Source organism: Spinacia oleracea, chromosome 6 (assembly GCF_020520425.1).
Source record: "Spinacia oleracea cultivar Varoflay chromosome 6, BTI_SOV_V1, whole genome shotgun sequence".
In the NCBI taxonomy this organism is placed as follows: Eukaryota; Viridiplantae; Streptophyta; class Magnoliopsida; order Caryophyllales; family Amaranthaceae; genus Spinacia; species Spinacia oleracea.
This window is the reverse complement of record NC_079492.1, coordinates 145,325,496-145,344,358: the sequence shown is the minus strand read 5'-3', so window position 1 is coordinate 145,344,358 and position 18,863 is coordinate 145,325,496. Positions and strand designations below refer to the sequence as shown.

At 38.9% G+C, this 18,863-nt stretch overlaps 2 protein-coding genes across 2 annotated transcripts; one reads left to right on the top strand and one right to left on the bottom strand.

Moving 5' to 3' along the window:
• The first annotated feature begins 4,467 nt into the window (after positions 1-4,467).
• Positions 4,468-6,142, top strand: LOC110796218 (cold and drought-regulated protein CORA). Its single transcript, XM_022001264.2, has 2 exons — positions 4,468-4,628; positions 5,392-6,142. Exons 1-2 carry the CDS (start codon positions 4,526-4,528, stop codon positions 5,865-5,867), a joined length of 579 nt encoding a protein of 192 aa, XP_021856956.1. The 5' UTR covers positions 4,468-4,525; the 3' UTR covers positions 5,868-6,142.
• Positions 6,143-14,006: 7,864 nt separating this feature from the next.
• LOC110796239 (methionine gamma-lyase) lies at positions 14,007-17,154 on the bottom strand. Its single transcript, XM_022001289.2, has 2 exons — positions 16,237-17,154; positions 14,007-14,838 (listed from the first exon to the last, which is right to left on the bottom strand). Exons 1-2 carry the CDS (start codon positions 17,012-17,014, stop codon positions 14,258-14,260), a joined length of 1,359 nt encoding a protein of 452 aa, XP_021856981.2. The 5' UTR covers positions 17,015-17,154; the 3' UTR covers positions 14,007-14,257.
• Between the last annotated feature and the right edge of the window lie 1,709 nt (positions 17,155-18,863).

Genomic DNA, 18,863 nt, shown 5'->3' with positions numbered 1-18,863 from the left:
ATTTTTCTCCTTTGTCAAGTACCAAGATGTTTGATCCCAAATTTATGATACAAAGATAATATTCTGCCTTCACAAAGTTCTTTTGCATTGTCTGTTCTAAAACACTTCAACTTCAAGTCATATTGAGTATGAGCAAAATTCAGAAAATTTGACAAAATATCAACATAATCAGATTTATGTTTCATCAAGAATGTCCATGTATTTCTTGAAAAATCATCTACATTTGTAAGAAAGAATGTACAATTGTCATGAGTTTTTACTCTATAGGGACCCCAAACATCAATGTGGGGAAGTTCAAAACAATGAAAAGTCTTAGTGTGACTAATGGAAAATGGTTGCCTGCATTGCTTTGCCTTAGGACAAATCTGACAGAAACTGTCACAATTTCTACCAACAGATGGCAAAGACTTATTCACTAAATGAAGCTTATCAAAAGGTAAATGACCTATTCTTAAGTGCCACAATTTGATGTCCTCACTGACTGTTACTAGGACTTCTGAACTTGAGTTGTTCTCCAGCTTTTTATTCTCCAAGTCATCCTCAACCACAACATACAACCCTGAATCTATCTTACCAAGAACCACTGAAGACTTCTGAGAATGTTCCTGAATCATACACTTATCATGAGTGAATATGATGTCACAAGACAGATCTTTACACAATTTATGAGTTGAGATAAGGTTAAATTGGCAGCTAGGTACATGCAGAACATTCTTAAGCACAATGTCTTTCCCAATTCTAACATCACCAATATGTTTGACCTCAACTTTCTTACCATAAGGTATAGTGATAGTTCTGACATCTTTTTGAAACTCAGCACATGTATGAAATAGATCCAAATTTGAACAAATATGATCAGTGGCTCCACTATCAACAATCCATCTTGTATTAAATGATGTAATTAGACATGTACCTGCCACATTTGTTGTGTGAAATGACTGCTCTTGCTCATTGATTAGGCTTAAGAACAGTTGGTATTGTTCCTCAGAAATGTGAGTAACATTCTCATCACTTGGAGTATCATCAGTACCCTGCATTACTCCTGCAAATATTTTTCCTCTGTGACCAGGTGGATAACCATGTAATCTCCAACACTTTTCCATGGAATGACCTGCCATGTTGCAATGATTGTAGAAAAAAGAATTGTGAGTTCTTTTGTTTGAAACTGCAAATTTGTTGTTGCTAGGACCCTGCAATATCTTTGGTTGATAAACTTTGTTATTAGTGTAATGATTGTTTCTTCTATCATCAGCAACTACAAACACCATTGGCTTTACTTCTTGGTCTTCAGACATTCTCTGCTGCTAAATTTTCATCTTGAACAAGCAACCTATAGGCAGTAGCAATGCTTGGCAAAGGGTTCATCATCAAGATCTTAGTTCTCACTTGGGAATGTTTCTTTTGCAATTTCATCAGAAGCTGAATTAATCTTTCTTCTTCCTTTTCTTGCATGAACTTCTGAATGACATTGCAAGTACAATCAGTGCAAACACACACTGGTACAGACTTAACACTGTTCAATTCATCCCAAATCATTTTGATCTTGGTGAAAAAAATCAGTAATACTGCTTTCTCCTTGTGAAATTTCACTCAAACTCTGATGTAAGCCATAGAACTGTGGTCCTGAAGTAACTGAAAAACGTTCTTCCAAATATTTCCAAATGTCTCTTGCAGTTGACAGAAAAACTACACTCTTAAAATTTGTAGGACTTAGAGACCTTAACAGGTATGCCATGACCATGCTACTACATCTATCCCAAGCTTGGTAGTCAACATGATTTAGGGCTGGTTTGGGTAATGATCCATCAATAAATCGAACTTTGTTCTTGATTGCAAAAGCTAGCAATATGCCTCTCTTTCATTTTTCGTAGCCTTCTCCATCAAACTTATCAGATACTACTGCTGCATAAGGATTTTCAGATGTATGTATGAAGTATACACTATTGGGATCTTGCATTGCTTCTGTTGCCATATTAATCTCAAGAAGACAAATAGAAAATTTCAGCAAGATTCTGATTTCAATTATCAAGATTACTTTCTGAATTTGAGTAACAAACAGGATGAGATTACCAAGATTATCAAAAATGCTGCTGAATTTTCAACAGTTTAAAGAAATGCGGAAAAATTGGGCAGGATTCAAGCCTGCTCTGATACCATGAAGAAGTTCTATACTAAGAACTTCAATTGAGAGAAACAGAGAAGAAGTTTTATTGATTGATGAATCAAGTGATTCATTGTTACATTGTACAGCAGCTAAACATCAACCTTTTATACTAGTGTGCTAGTTTGTAAAGGAAACAAACACAGTAAAAAAAGTTAATTATAACTAACTATTACATCATGTAACAACTTGTGCCAAGTCACCAATCTGTGTGCAGCAGTGCCAAGTCATCATTCTGTACGTGCAGTATGATCTTCAAGTGTCAGTAACTGAGTCAGCAATGCAGTGATCAGTTTAGCTTTGGTGTTGGACTGGTCTTGCTCAAGTGTGCTGCTGTCTTGCTTCTGATCATGTACTCCAATAATTTGAAGCCACTCTAGAAGGTAGCTTCCTCCAAATTTCCAACGAGGACCTTTGTCGGATCATCGGTTTTCTTTAACCTTTTTAACATCTTTTCTCATACATGTCACTATATCAGCATTTGGTATAGCATTGATTATTACATTGATTATTACATAGTGGAGTATGAGTATTTAATTAAAATAATTTTGATAAAAATATCTGTCATCCTCCAAAATAATCTTCAATTCGTCGCACAACATGCCGACATATGTAGATAAGTCGATATTTTACGTACTAATTTGTAATATGTACAAAGCTGAACATTTATTGCATGATAACACGAAGCTAGGACATACGCCAAATCATCACATACACTTGCAGTTGCATCCAATGGATGTAATTACTTTGTAAGACTTTTCGTCCTAATTAAACCAATTATTGTTCTACTCATCACAAGTTTACATTCCCGTGACTCCGTGATCGGCCAATATCATCAGATTCGCCGAAAAGGGAAGTGGTTTAAGAAATGTTCCCTACAAAGTGAGCGCATGAGCCAGATCAAGTCCAACAAATGCATAACCTTGCGCAAATTGTGACTAGGGATCCGTCAAGTGACTTACGCTATGGAGTCGGCCGGATTAGTTGCTTTCAACCATTTTTGTCATGTTTTCTCCTTGCAAGTTTAGCCGATGTCAAAAAACAAAAACACCCACAAGTTCACGAGAACAATAACATACTCTCTTCATTTTCGAGAGTTGTTCAAATTTGACATGCATGCATATGTAACATAAATATGTATCATAATTTATTTATTTTTATCAAAGTTGATATTTTGAAACTACATACCTAAATATATACGTAGTACGTACACTATATCTAGCAATCTCAAAAGTTAGCTGCTCCTCCCCCCATTGTTTAGGGGCTACCACTAATAAGCCCCCTTTTCTTGTTTTTTTTTCTTCTAGATTTTGATTTGATGTTTGAAATAAGAACTCAATTCGATCTCTCTCTGTTGGAGAGCTGATTTACCCATTTGTTGGGTTTTATCTGCTCATTTAATGAGTTTTATCTATCTCCTAGTGAGAGTATGGGGATATGATTTTAATTTCGCGGGAAAAGTTGATATATTAATGAAGATTTGTGCGGTGTTACAACAGATTGACAAGTTCTACGTCACAATCAATTGAATCGATTTTATTTCAATCTCAAACTATAGCAAATCGAAAGACCCCTTTGTTAAGGTTTTATCAAACAACTATGTGAAAGAGGGTATTCCGTATTTATCATTGTCAGCTCCTCTACAATGATCATGATTTTGCCGAATTAGAACTTCATTTGATCCAAATTTTTATGTATTTGTTAGTTTTGATTTCTATTGTAAATATCGTACTCCGTATGACTTTTTATTAATGAACTAATTTTACCTTAAAAGTAACAAATGTAATAAATACGGAGTAAGTATAACTTGTTACTAAATTTAAATATTTGTGATGTAAATCGATTCCATGCATCCGGCCACAACTAGTCTTATTTAAGTGTTCTTCCATATCTTTAAGTGGTGAATAAAAGTTAAAGTGGCAGCAATGAGACGCAAAAATCTACCAACCAAATTTATCTTTTGACAAAATGATCCATATTCAATTATTCATTTGAGTTTTATTTTCATGCGGTGAATAAAAGTTAAAGTTGAGACTAGAAAAATTCTACCGACCAAATTCATCTTTGTGAAAATCCATTCTATTCAATTACTTATTATTATTTTTTTTTTTTTTTTTACATAAGCTCATTGAATTCAATTCAACTACGAAGTATTATTCAAATTAATAAAATATTGCAAAGTATGATATATATTATCTTATCCTATTCTAATATACACCACTAGCTAGATTATTACATTTAATGTGACACACCTACTATTGGCCCCATCTAATCATATATCTTCCTATAAATAGATGTGTTACTCTTTACCATTCTCCTCATCCAACTCTCACTTAATTAAGTTTCTTACAAATTAACATCAAAATGGCCTCTAAGGCTTTACTTCTTGCTTTCTTTGCGGTTACTCTTCTCATTTCCTCTGAAGTCTCAGCTCGTCAGCTAGCTGAGTCGGCCACTGAACAGACACGTGAGTTTTTAAGTCGTACTATGTACTTAACTTGCTATGTTATATTATGTGTAAATTTAAAATGAACTAAAAATAGTCCCGTCGGTAATATAAATAATTCCATAAGTTAAAGGGCATACATCGTTATTTTTATGTATAATGTAAGAGAATACAAAATGAGAATTAGAAGTCACAAACGTTACGTTGTCGAGAACTCGAGATGCTGTGTTTTCGTTACATTTATTCATGTTTTTTGTTGCCTCTTTCTTTTCACAACAAATGGTACGTGGTACAAAATTCTAAATATTGTAGTTAAATTTATAAATAAAAAAGATGTGAATAGAATTTCTAGAATACAATTTTTTTTAAATGCAAGCTAGGAACGATATATTAAAAAATTTGGGATACAATTCTATCATGCAAATTTGATCATGCATGTTTGTACGGAGTACTACAGAGTACGTGGTTTATGTTAGTTTTTTTTTTTTTTTTTTGGTGTACCACTCGGTTCACCATTAGGGTTAATCCGGATTCGGGGCGAGTTCTGAGTGGATAGGTTCCATTACCCTCCCAATTGTTGTTGCGGGGGATCGAACACGGGTCCTTCCTACCAAGTTCAGCCTCAATCACTACTGAACCAACCGTCAATTGGTTACGTGGTTTATGTTAGTGAATGAGAAAGCAGTTACTTATTTTCCAACATTTTACTTCTATTTTGCCTTTTTATTTCAAACAGTACGAAGTATAAATTCACTAATATATATCATTGCCCATAAATTTGCAGAGTCAGTGGAGGAGTCAAAGCATGGTTACGGTGGCGGCGGCGGTTACGGTGGCGGCCATGGTGGAAGCTACGGCCATGGTGGTGGAAGCTACGGCCACGGTGGTGGAAGCTATGGACACGGTGGTGGCGGTTATGGTCATGGTGGACACGGCGGTCATTACCCACCCAAAGCAGATGAACAGAACAAAGATGAGAAGAGCGACGTTTCAGTAGAACCTCAACACTACGGAGGAGGTGGCTATGGACAGGGTGGACATGGCGGGTACGGTGGAGGTGGCTATGGACAGGGTGGACATGGCGGGTACGGTGGAGGTGGCTATGGACAGGGTGGACATGGTGGTGGCGGATACGGTGGAGGTGGCTATGGACACGGTGGACATGGTGGTGGCGGGTACGGTGGAGGTGGCTATGGACACGGTGGTCATGGTCACTACCCACCACAAACCAAGACTACTGAAGAACAAAAGGGTAACTAATTAAGCAGTACTTAGTTCTCAAATAAAATGTGTGTGAATGTCCATCGTTACCACTTACCACTGCATTTATATTCAGCAAGAAATTAAAGAGGACAATACTAGGATGATAGAAACGTTGCAATATACGGAGTATATGTCAATATTGATCCTATAACGTTTCTCTATCTTTGTAATCGTGTGTTAAAATTATGTATTGTAAAGTTTCTCTTTGGATCTATATTTATAAAAGGTACTCATGAGCGCCTTATCATGAGGCAGCTGTGAAGAGAAAGTAAGTACTGCGTTATTTTAAGTTTTCATATTTATAATTTGTAAAAGGTCAAAAATTAAATTAAAAGATCCAAAATTAAATTTTATATTTCACGGTCTCCAATAAGACACGAATTAAAACACAAACAACTCTAATTCTACCAGCGTAAAAATTATAAAAAGTTGATATTACTAAAAATATATTTAAACAAATCTAACAAGACATCACGTGACCATATTATTCTTATAGACGAATGCCGCGAATGAGAATTCATGATCAAGGTTTTCAAAGTTTCACCCTAAAAATTACAACGGGGGCAATCTTTTAGGAACGAAAATAGTATATGGGTTGAGACTTGAACGGGTTCATCTGACCCAATTAGTTATGTGGATCAAATCAGATTGTTTTTGGGTTGCAAATTTCAACCTGGTCAACCCTTTTAATTAAACGAAATGAACTGAGTTGTCTCATTAATTAAATGCGTTGAAAATCTTGAACAACTTCTTTATTATTGTGTTGAATTCAGGTTAGATCAACTTTTACTAACTAGACCTATAACAACGGGAATTCGAGTAGTGATTATTTTATTTCTTTGTCGGTAGACCAGGGGTTAGAAAATATCACATTATTACATAAATGAGATGTTAAAATAAATGAATTTGCCTATTTGCCTAGCAAAGAGGGACTTCAAATCTATTAGCGAGTTAAAAAGAGAAAATATAACAAAACGGTATTTGGTTTAATAGATCCAGAATGCACCTTCTATACACTAAATTTATTTTATATAAGGATAACTTTTACGGGATTAATTTTGCGTGGACCTGATCCACGATAATATTACCAAAAATTAATAACTTTCTCTAGCACCCATTTTAGTATTTTACGTACGCATGGACCTTTATTGTTCATATAATGACTATAATAAATAAAACACCAATTTTCTTAGATAAATTAACTATTTTTTGAATCTTGGTAACCGTATGTTTCTAAAATTGAATTGTTACTTAAATCACATTATTCAAACACATTATGTATCAACGTAACACCAATTTGATACTTTTTTTCATAATAAGCCTAATAAACATGCCAAGATAAATTAGGAACAATTTATTAACTTTTTTTAGGCATGACTCATAATTAATTTGGATAAAACACAATTCGTTAATTTTTTAGGTGATAAAAGTCAATTTTTCAAGTCAACTCTGTTAAGATATGTTAAGATATTAGATATTATTCTGTGAATATTCTGTAGAGTCCTAACTATGGTGAGTTACCTAATGTGTACCTAGGGTTTAGGTAACTGAGTTGTACTATATATACGTGTGTTATTAATGAGAATGATACGAGATTGCACAATATTTGACATGGTATCATGAGCCTAGGTTAAAACTTAGATTTTTTTTCCGCAAGAAATTTGAGAGAGTGTAGCCGAGTATTGAGAACAGCGACTTTCTTCGCTTGTTGAATATTGAGATTAGGAGTTAACAATTCCTTAAGTATCACCATGAGTTCCGATGAGGAGGCACCACCAAAGGTCATCGCCGCCGCCGTCGACCTAGACTACTATCTCGGGTCAGGCGACGACCCCGGTATTGTTATCACCCCTGTGAAACTGAGAGGAGCATCGAACTACGATGAATGGGCCAAAGCCGTTCGTCGCTCGATGATTTCAAAATTCAAATTTGGTTTTCTTGATGGGTCTGTGAAGGAGCCCATTACGGACGAGACGAAGATGAAACATTGGATTGCGGTCAATTCGATGGTGGTGTCTTGGATCACAAACACCATTGACGAGAGTTTGCGTTCGAATCTGGAGGACTTTGATATTGCTCACGAGTTGTGGAGTCATTTGAGGACGCGGTACTGCGTCGTGTCGGGCACCAGGGTCTGCCATATTAAGATGGCTCTGAGTGGTTGCAAGCAGGGCACGTCTGAGGGCGTCATGGAGTACTATGGCCGCTTGTCGAAGGTATGGAAGGAGTACGTACAGTATGCACGAGTTCCCAGGTGTGTATGTGCGGGTTGTACGTGTAATATAGCGAAGCAGGTGGGGGACATTCACGATGAAGATCGTCTGCACTATTTCCTAATTGGCCTGGATGATCACTATGAAGCCATTCGTGCACAACTGTTAGCACAATCGCCGTTGCCAGGACTCGACGAGGCGTACCAGACGGTTATGAATACCGAGACCATGCGCGCCAAGGCTGCGAGAGGTCCGGAGAGTGTCATGGCGTTCAAGGTCGAGACTAAGGCTCGGTCGAGGTCGGGAGATGTCAGTGGCAGATTTTGTGGTCATTGCAATCGTGAGGGTCATGAGGAAGAAACTTGTTATCAGCTGATTGGATTTCCTGAATGGTGGGATGAGAAGAAACGAGGTGGACGAGGGCCTGGTCGAGGAGGCAGGACGTCGATTAGAGGAGGCAGAGTAGCTCGCGGGGCAGCGTCGTCGACCAGTGGTGTCGCTCGTGCCAATGCCGTGAGCAATGCCACAGGAGGGGCGACAACCACTGTGACGAGTGGAGACGGATCGCATGGTGCAGTGACGACAACCAATCATGAGCTTGTTGGGGTGACGAAGGAGCAAGTCCAGCAAATAGTTGACATCTTGTCACGACCTTCAAACAAGTTGCAAGGTAATCTTGATTTACGTTGGATTGTTGACAGTGGGGCATCACGTCATGTGATGGGTGATATTTCAATCCTGAGAAATATCAAGACATCAAGAAATCAACAGGTCGTGTTGCCGGACGGTCAACCTGCAAATTCAAACCAATATGGTTCGGTGGTCTTGGAGGATGGTTTCGTGCTCGATAATGTTCTATGTGTGCCTGAATTGAACTGCAATTTAATTTCTGTAACTCAATTAAGTGACGAATTACATTGTGCTGCTCAATTTACTAACAAAATGTGTGTTCTTCAGGACCGCTCGACGAGGATGGTGATTGGCGTAGGTGATCGACAGGAAGGACTATATTTTTTCCGTGGGGCTCCAAAGGTTCGTGTGCTAGCAGTGGAGTGTGTGGTCGACTTGTGGCATCAACGGATGGGGCATCCGTCGGAAAAAGTGTTGCAGTTACTTCCTCATGTGAGTCATAAGATTAGGAAGAATAAAACAATTTGTGATGTATGTCCGCGGGCGAGACAATGTAGGGAGAGTTTTCCAGTTAGTGTTAGTCGTGCTAGTCGCACATTTGAATTGGTTCATCTTGATTTATGGGGACCCTACAAGACTCCCTCGTCTTGTGGGGCACAGTATTTTTTTACCATTGTTGACGATTATTCTAGAGGTGTGTGGATTTATTTACTGAATAATAAAATGGAAGTTGCATCGACATTTCTTAATTTTGTTGCCATGATTAAGTGTCAGTTTAATAGATCCCTTCGAGTAGTACGCAGTGATAATGGTACTGAATTCAATTGCTTACAAAATTATTTTTCGTCAACATGGGATTCTGTTTGAGTCGTCGTGTGTTGGGACGCCTCAACAAAATGGGAGAGTCGAGAGAAAACACCAACATATTTTGAATGTTGGGAGGGCGTTACGTTTTCAAGGGAATCTTCCAATAAAATTTTGGGGGGAATGTATTTTGGCCGCCTGTTACTTGATAAACCGTACACCTACCCCGATCCTTGACAATAAAACACCTTATGAGATGTTGTTTGGTAAACCACCATCGTATGTGCCTATCCGCGTGTTTGGGTGTCTGTGTTATGCATATAATCTCCGGTGTAAAGGGGATAAGTTTGAGTCTCGGAGTCGCCGATGTGTGTTTTTGGGTTATCCGTTTGGCAGGAAGGGATGGCAACTTTATGATCTAGAGACACATGAGTTCTTCGTCTCACGGGATGTCAGGTTTCATGAAGGGACGTTTCCTTTTGTAGATGAATCGGATGTGTTGCCACTGGTGCATGATGGTCAGGGGGTGCTTGACCATTGGAGTTTGGATGAGAGTGGGACTACGGGTCCTGAGACCGTGTCGTCGCCTGCAGGTGATACTGCTGGGGTGTCGCCGCCTACAGGTGATACTGAGGGAGTGTTGTCGCTTCCGGGAGCTGATGAGGGGGTGTCATTGACCAGTGGTGACGACAGGGGAGTGTCGTCGCCTGTGAGGGAGGAACAACAACATGAAACACCTAGTCGAGTGGATTCAGACGTCGTCTCCTCACAGACAGGTGTAGAGGAGACGACGGGTAGTGACGAGAGTGAGACAAGGCAGTGTGTGGAGGATACGGAGTTAGGAAGGGGGAAGCGTGCGAAGTTTCCGTCGACAAAGCTGAAAGACTGTGTGATACATACAATACGGGAAAAATATAGTACTTCCGACAAAACACCTACGGCGTCATCACACTCAGGTACTCCTTATCCTATCACATATTTTGTTAATTATGAGCGTTTTTCGTCAAAGCACAGGCATTATATAGCAGCATTACAAGAAGGGCAAGTTCCTAAGAGTTTTAAACAAGCGATGCAGCATGAGGGGTGGCGTCAGGCAATGGCTGCTGAAATCGACGCGTTGGAGGAACAGGGGACATGGACGTTGGAAAATTTACCGGAAGGGAAGAAAGCACTGGGGAGTAAATGGGTGTATACTGAGAAGCGTGATGAGGATGGGAATTTGTTGAGACTGAAGGCTCGATTGGTATGTTTAGGGAATCATCAGGAGGAAGGGTTGGATTATAATGAGACATTTGCTCCCGTCGCGAAGATGGCGACAGTTCGAACTTTCCTAGCTGTCGCTGCTGTCAAACAGTGGGACGTGCATCAGATGGACGTCCACAATGCGTTCTTGCACGGTGACTTGGAGGAAGAGATCTATATGAAGATTCCTCCTGGATTCCAGAAGAATCACTCTGACAAAGTGTGTCGAATGAGAAAGTCGTTGTATGGGTTGAAACAAGCACCTAGATGTTGGTTCCAGAAGTTGTCGACGGCATTGACGCACTATGGATTTCGACAGTCGCTGTCCGATTATTCGCTCTTTACTCTGTCTAAAGGTACGTTGCAGCTGAGTGTGCTCATTTATGTGGACGACATGATTATCGCGGGCAATAACAAGTTTGCGCTTGAGAGTTTTAAGGCATACTTGAAGGAGTGTTTTAAAATGAAAGACCTCGGGGCTCTGAAGTACTTCATTGGGTTAGAGGTGGCACGAAGTAGTCAAGGGTTCTATGTATGTCAGAGAAAATATGCCCTCGACATCATCTCAGAGGCCGGATTGTTGGGAGCAAAGCCTGTGGACTTTCCCATGGAACATAATCATAGGTTGGCATTGGCAGACGGGCCAGACCTGTCGGACGGTGAGCAGTATAGGCGTCTGATCGGACGTCTGGTTTATTTGGCTGTCACGCGACCAGACGTTGCCTACTCTGTACATGTCCTATCTCAATTTATGCAAGCACTAAAGGAGGCACATTGGGAAGCAGCTTTGCGAGTAGTGAGATATTTGAAGAAGTGTCCGGGTCAAGGTATACTACTTCGGTCGGACAGTGCGTTGCAGTTGGAGGGGTGGTGCGACTCGGATTGGGCAGGGTGTCCAATGACGCGTCGGTCGGTGACTGGATGGTTTGTGTCACTTGGTATGTCGCCAGTTTCTTGGAAGACCAAGAAACAGCATACTGTTTCTCGGTCGTCTGCTGAGGCAGAATATCGGTCGATGGCAGCTCTGACGTGTGAGTTGAAGTGGTTGAAACAACTACTACGCGACTTGGGGGTGACACACGACCAAGGCATGAGGATGTATTGCGACAGTCAGTCTGCGTTGCATATTGCACAGAATTCGGTGTTCCATGAAAGGACAAAACACATCGAGTCAGATTGTCATTTCATTCGAGATGCAATCAAGGAAGGGATCATCAGTCCGTCGTACGTGTCGACGAAGGTTCAGTTAGCAGATATCTTCACCAAAGCGTTGGGGAAGGCGCAATTTGAGTTTTTTTTGCACAAGATGGGCATTCGAGATCTACATGCTCCACCTTGAGGGGGGATGTTAAGATATGTTAAGATATTAGATATTATTCTGTGAATATTCTGTAGAGTCCTAACTATGGTGAGTTACCTAATGTGTACCTAGGGTTTAGGTAACTGAGTTGTACTATATATACGTGTGTTATTAATGAGAATGATACGAGATTGCACAATATTTGACAAACTCTAATCACTAAAATATAAATAAAGTTTATACTAATCGCGTAACTTTTAAGCATTTAAAAATAACTTACATCTACCTTACAAATATATTGTAAATCAGATGTAATTAAGAATTTGTGTACGGAAGTATTTGGTTTTGTAAGGTTGTTTTCATGTACTTATCCGTTTATTTACAACGGAAATGATCGAGGATGACCCAAAAATTAATTATAGCCTATTACTCCGTACAATTTACAAGTGGTGCAATATAGACATTGGTGGTAGGACATTGTTTCACTAAAGAACGTTGAATTTTCGGCAACGATGGGCTACTTAATATCTCCAAATTAATGCTGGCTCTATTGTTTGGTTTCGACGAATTTATTACGCTACCTAGTTGCTAAAAAAAATATGATAAATGCCTATGCAAAACTACTCCATACTTATTTTTGGCGAAGTTTTGGTTTTATTGCACGTAGCTAGGTTAGTAGGTGTTAAATTTAATGGCAAATTTGCCAAAAATGACCTTTTATAACTCAAATTTTGCGAGAAAGGACCTTATATAATTTTTTTTGTGAGAACACACCTTAAAGTAATTTTTTTTGCGAGAAAGGACCTAAGGAAAGTTTTCGGCATTGACTGAGCTTTTCCGGCCATTGACTTGCACGTGAGCAGCACGTGTGGCTTACGTTGGCTAAAGACATTGATTTTCCCGAGTCTTGAATTTTCAAACTTGATTTTATTTCGATTTTTTTTTTCCAACTTTAGGTTTTAAAGCTTGAATTTTGGAGGAAAATTGGGTGTGATTAGCAATATAAAGTCACACGTGCTTCTCACGTGCAAGTCAATGGCCGAAAAAGCTCAGTCAATGCCGAAAATTTACTTTTGGTTGTCTTTCGCAAAAAAAAGTTACATTAAGGTGTGATTTCACAAAATAAAATTATGTAAGGTCCTTTCTCGCAAAAAAAATTACATTAAGGTGTAATTTCGCAAAAAAAATTATATAAGGTCCTTTCTCACAAAATTTGGGTTATAAAAGGTCCTTTTTAACAAATTTCCCAAATTTCATATCACGGACTCAGTCATGATAGGGGATATTTAAGATATTTACTCATCATTTTGAGGCATGTAATATAATGAAGCAAAATGTTTGGTTGACCCTAAGGGTTGACAACCCCTAAGAAACATCTCCATAGTTAGGGTTTACTGTTTGTCAAACTTGCTTCCAAATCTCATCTATCAAAATTTAACATTACCAGATGGGTTTCATGTTATTATGCTCTATGCATAATTTAATGACGTCTGGTAATAGAGTATAAAACTAATATTAGGGCTCCAATCATCAGCTTAATCTTTTGGTTGAGTTGGTCATTTGACAGCTGGTCTTTGTCAGCCATAAGTGTGCATTGGTCCTAGACTTGATTAAAAAGGGAACAAAAATGGCGGGCCGTGATGGGTTCGGGCCGGCGTGCTACAAAAAATTCAGCACACCGTGTGTCCAAGCCAATTTTATAACTAAAATTCCAGTTTAACCAACACAAAAACTAAATTTGGGCTAGTTGGGCCTGGAAATGGGCCTAATAATCTTTTCGAGCCAAGCCCGCAACACTAAGCTAACTGCCAATGCAAACAGTAAACTGCTAAACCCTAATTGTCAAACCGGGCCTTGTCATGCAAACGCTAATGAACGCGTTTGTGGTGCATTGTGATTTGTGACTTTTATGAAGGTAAAGAATTATGACTAGACAACCACACAGGCTCCAGAAAGTGACGAAAGATGATATTGCCACAATTGAATAAGCCGTTTACATAGTTATAAAACCAAATGTACAACATCATATTGATGAAAGATTTTCCATAACATAGTCTAGTAGTCTAGGTAGAGACCAAGATAGACTTCTCCTTGGCTTATAGGTTTTTTTTTTGGGTGCAAATGAGCCACAAGGGCGGGGATGAGAATCGATCCCAGGATCATCTGGAACCGGGCTGAAAGCTCTAACACTCCTTGACTTATATGTGACGAACATTAAACTTTACATCCTGTAATTTAGCCAAGGCCTTCTCGAATTGAGCCCATTTCTGCTCAAGCGTGCCACTATAACCAATCGACATCCTAACAAGGCCCGGTGAGATACCAGCCCGGGTCTTTTCCTCCTCGCTCATTTCGCTGCTGGTGCTGCTACCCGAACACGACATGAGGGTCTCGTAATAGCCTAAGCTAACCGCCATGTACCCAAACTGGGTGCAGTTTTGGAGCTGGTACATTAGCCGATTGGCTCGGTCCTCAGTCTCCATGTCAACACAAAGGATTCCACCATACCCATATTGTTGGCTGCATATGGACTTTAGAAGCTCGTGTTGTGGATGATCTTCTAGCCCAGGATAGATGACTTTGAGGCCCAATCTTTTCATCCTTTTGGCGAATTCTAAGGCCCGCCCACAATGCTCTTTCATTCTCAGCCCTAAATGGGGGATTCTTTCTGATAGTTCAAATGCGACTTTGGCGTTCATTGTTGGGCCTAGTAGCATTAAGGATCCTTGGTGTAAGTCCATCATGGAATTCACTAGGCTTGCAGGCCCACAAATAGCACCTGCATTAAACACCGTTATGAAACGTTCCAACTAAATTTAATTTTTAGGTTTAACACATAGCACAAGTTTAAATTATGCATTAACCATGCAAAACTAAGGTTTCGCTCTCTTCCTCTTATTGTTATTAGACTGGATTAGAAAAAGTGGACCAATTCAGATCAGAAAAAGATCAGAAAAAGCATAAAGTACTCACAGAAAACATTCAGACCATTCTAGACAGATCATAACAGAAACTATAAAAATCTGAGGAGAAAATGTTCCGGTCGTTTTATGTAGGCCTATTAGCAGACCAGGCGAAAGAGAGCACACCCTAAGAATACTACATCTGTTAGACATCTTCTATGGAGAACACCCTCTACGCATAGTGTTAGCCTGTGAAACATACCAGTCTATAGGACAATCTTATAAGGACATTTCAAAATATAAGATGCTTCTAGTATAACAATCTTATAAGGACATTTCAAAATATAAGATGCTTCTAGTATAAGGGACAGAGGGAGTACTTCTCATATCGGCAATATCGCTTGGTTCTTTTACAAATGCCAAAAAGTTACCTAGGGGACCAGGGTACAAATGTTGACAAATTTGTCGTATTTCTTAAGTGTCTAAATCATTCACCTAAACCAACAGTGATCAAATGGGGAAAACGTGAGTTGGAAGCTTAGCGTAGATTCAGAAGCCCAAGGTGTTTGATATTAGGCGCAAGACAATTCATATGTCAAACAAAAAAAAGGTTACTAATAGTAAAGGCATCCCATGATTGAGAGTAAAAGTCACTTCAACCCCTCTTGAAATTGTATCAGTATATGGTTGGAATTATAGGTTACTGGCTCATGTTCTTGTTCTCCTCCTCATTATTAAGTTCACAAATTGATTATGCACCCGTGTGCACGTAGCACAAAAAAACCAAAAGATGTGTACGTGTAAAAGGAGCATGCATGTTTGGGATCTATATTACTCGGACTCGGGTAACAAAGTTGAACATAAAAAACCCAAGCATGGCTGGGATCTAGGTTACTCGGATTCGGACACAATAGTTGAACACAGATAAGTGTCTGACTTGGTTAAATTGTAAAATTTCCCGAAATTTAGATAAAAATGAAGTGGTACGAGTGTTTATACTCATGTCAAAATAAAGAGAACGAGACAAATACTTAAGATAAAATGAAGAGTCAGAGTTATATATGCTGGTATATTGCTAAATGGTTCGGATATTACCCAATGTACTAAAATTCCCTTTCTATGTCACCTGTTTGACGACTACAGATAACAAATTCTAACTCAAAATCATGGAGGTTGCGACGGAAATAGACACCAATGACAAGACACATGTATGGTAGGTGAAAAAGATGATAACAGATTCATGCATCAGATGACAAATTAAAGGTAACATTTACCTGCGATGATATCGGCCCCACCACTAATATACTTGGAAATACTATGCACCACCACGTCCGCACCAAGCCGCGCCGGCGATATCACAACCGGCGCAAAAGTATTATCCACCACAACAATCACCCCCTTATCATGCGCTATCCTACACATCTCAGGTATATCCGCCACCGTCAGAGTCGGGTTCGACACCGACTCGAAATAAACCACTTTCGTCTTCCCCTCCACAATCGCCGCCTTTACGGCAGCATGGTCGCAGATATCCACGAATGAGGTAGTAATCCCACAGGCACGGGGGAGGAAATGGGTAAGGAGAGCATGTGTTCCGCCGTAGAGGGTTTGCGACGCCACAATATGGCCGCCAGCGCCTACAAGCTGGAGGAGGACGGAGGAGATAGCGGACATCCCGCTAGCCGTACAATAAGCCGCTTCCGTCCCTTCCATGGCGGCCATAAGGCGGCCTAGGTTGAGAACGGTGGGGTTAAAATGACGGCTGTAAATGAAATAGTCTCTGTCAGCACCTAATTCCCCTGAAAATAACCGCCGCATCGTTTCTGGCTCCATCACCGTAAAGGTGGCCGACGCCTCAATGGACATATTTACGCCTCCGTGTTCACCGAACTCGTGGCGTGCGCTCGCTAGCGCCGCCACGGGATCCTCCTTAGCGGCGGCGGAACCCGGCTTCTTGGAAATAATCATGGAGTTATAATAATCGTCATTGTCACCAGGACGTTTCTTATTATGGTTTGCAATTGCCGTGTTATTGGGAACTCCGGTGGCCATTGCGAATTTACAATAGATTATGTATGATTTACAAATAAAGAAGCAAGGTTTTGTTTTATTTTTTGTGTTTGTGTTGAGAATTGTATAGGAAATATGAGTGTTTAAATAGAGTCAAATATCAAATGAGATTTGGGTAAGAAAGGTTACTCGTTATCATACGTCATTTGAATAAAATTATATCTTTTTATTTTATTTTAAAATTCAAAGATGATGACTAAAATTAAACATGGGATAATTATGATGATAAGAAATAACAAACTTTAATTCCAAGAAGCTAGGTAGCTTCGTGATAATCCATGAAAGGGATTGTAAATGTAATCATGAATATTATTATGTCCAAATACATTCGGTACGTAGACGTGAATTGTTTTTCGTTCCCATTTTCACCTCTATCTAAATTACCCTTTTTTATAGGAATAATTTGTTAGTTGTGGCCTTGTGGGTGTTCCCTTCACACACTATGACATTTTTCTTTTCTTGTGTAAAAAAAAATGTACACTTTTTCTTCTTATACGGAGTATTATCTTTACTCGTGTAAGAAAAATGTACATTTTTCTTTTTATTGGATTAGAAACTACATTCGACTCCATGTTTACATTAGTATAAAATACTGTAGGGTATTGGTTAATTTTTATTTTTGATAAATTAATCTCCTACTACCTCCGTTTCAAAAAGATCTTTACAGTTACTATTTGCACGAACTCCAATGTAATATTTAACTACTAATATATCCAATTTCGTATGTAAAAAAATTATAAAAATTTGATATTCTGAAAATACATCCCGAGACCAATCTAACAAGATCTTACATGTAACGTTTTGATGTATATAATGGTGAGAATTTACGGTCAAAGTTTTTATACTTTGGACACATTTTCCTAAGCGTAAAGAACTTTTTGAAACGGAGGTATACTTTTTGCCGGATGATACTTGAACTTATCTAAATTTATTGGATCTGGTTAAACTTGATTGGTCTGATATAGGACATGAATAAAACTTATTGGAACTGATCAAACCTAATTGTGAAAGAGTAAAATTAACATGACCTGATTGGAACATATAATACCTGATTGGAACTTATTGACCTGATAATACTTGATTGTAACTTATGACCTTATAAGACATGTTTGCAACATATCTGAACTTATTGGACCTTAAAATTATTTTATTAAGAGTAAGACAACACACCCTAATTTTGTTTATTGTGAGACATACATAAGTTGATGATGTTTAAAACGAAAGCCAACTCAAACCGTCTCATTCAACGATTAATTTGCAAAACCATAAAGACATTGTTAACATTTTCATAATCCAAACGTCAATTTTGTTGAATAACAAATGTATGCCAAAAACTGAGCAAAATTGAACGTATAGGGGGGTGGTGAGAAACATGGCAATTTAGCTATTTTAGTGCAAACAATACGATGAAGCAAAAAGTATGATAGACATGACTAACAACCTTGTGGTAGAAGGCACGCCACATGGTCTAGTGTTGGACATTTGAAAGTGAATGCATATATGAAGCACATAATACTAGTCGAAATCAAGACAACTATCGATCTTTGGCTTACAATTTACAAATGGCTTTCTAATGTTCTAGTCTATCGATTATTCGAGAAAGTGACTCGATAGATCAAGAGAGGATCTTCCACCGGGATTATTCGGATCTCGGTCACTAATATTTGTTTAAAGAGTTATTAGTAATATAAGATTTGGTTATGTTCGACGGTAGCGTTTGAGGTAACGTACGGTTAGCGTTCGATCTATTCAAGTTGCTACTGGTAAAATTTGTAAGTGTTTAGTAAGGTAACGGTTTTTGTAGCTATTAGCGGTAGAGAGAGGGATTTTG

Excerpts from the sequence above, each read along its gene's own strand:
- LOC110796239 (XM_022001289.2), bottom strand. The coding sequence starts at position 17,014 with ATGGCCACCGGAGTTCCCAATAACACGGCAATTGCAAACCATAATAAG. Across the intron at positions 14,839-16,236 it reads TGGGGCCGATATCATCGCAG|GTGCTATTTGTGGGCCTGCA; the intron begins GTAAATGTTACC and ends TGTTTAATGCAG.
- LOC110796218 (XM_022001264.2), top strand. The coding sequence starts at position 4,526 with ATGGCCTCTAAGGCTTTACTTCTTGCTTTCTTTGCGGTTACTCTTCTC. Across the intron at positions 4,629-5,391 it reads GTCGGCCACTGAACAGACAC|AGTCAGTGGAGGAGTCAAAG; the intron begins GTGAGTTTTTAA and ends ATAAATTTGCAG.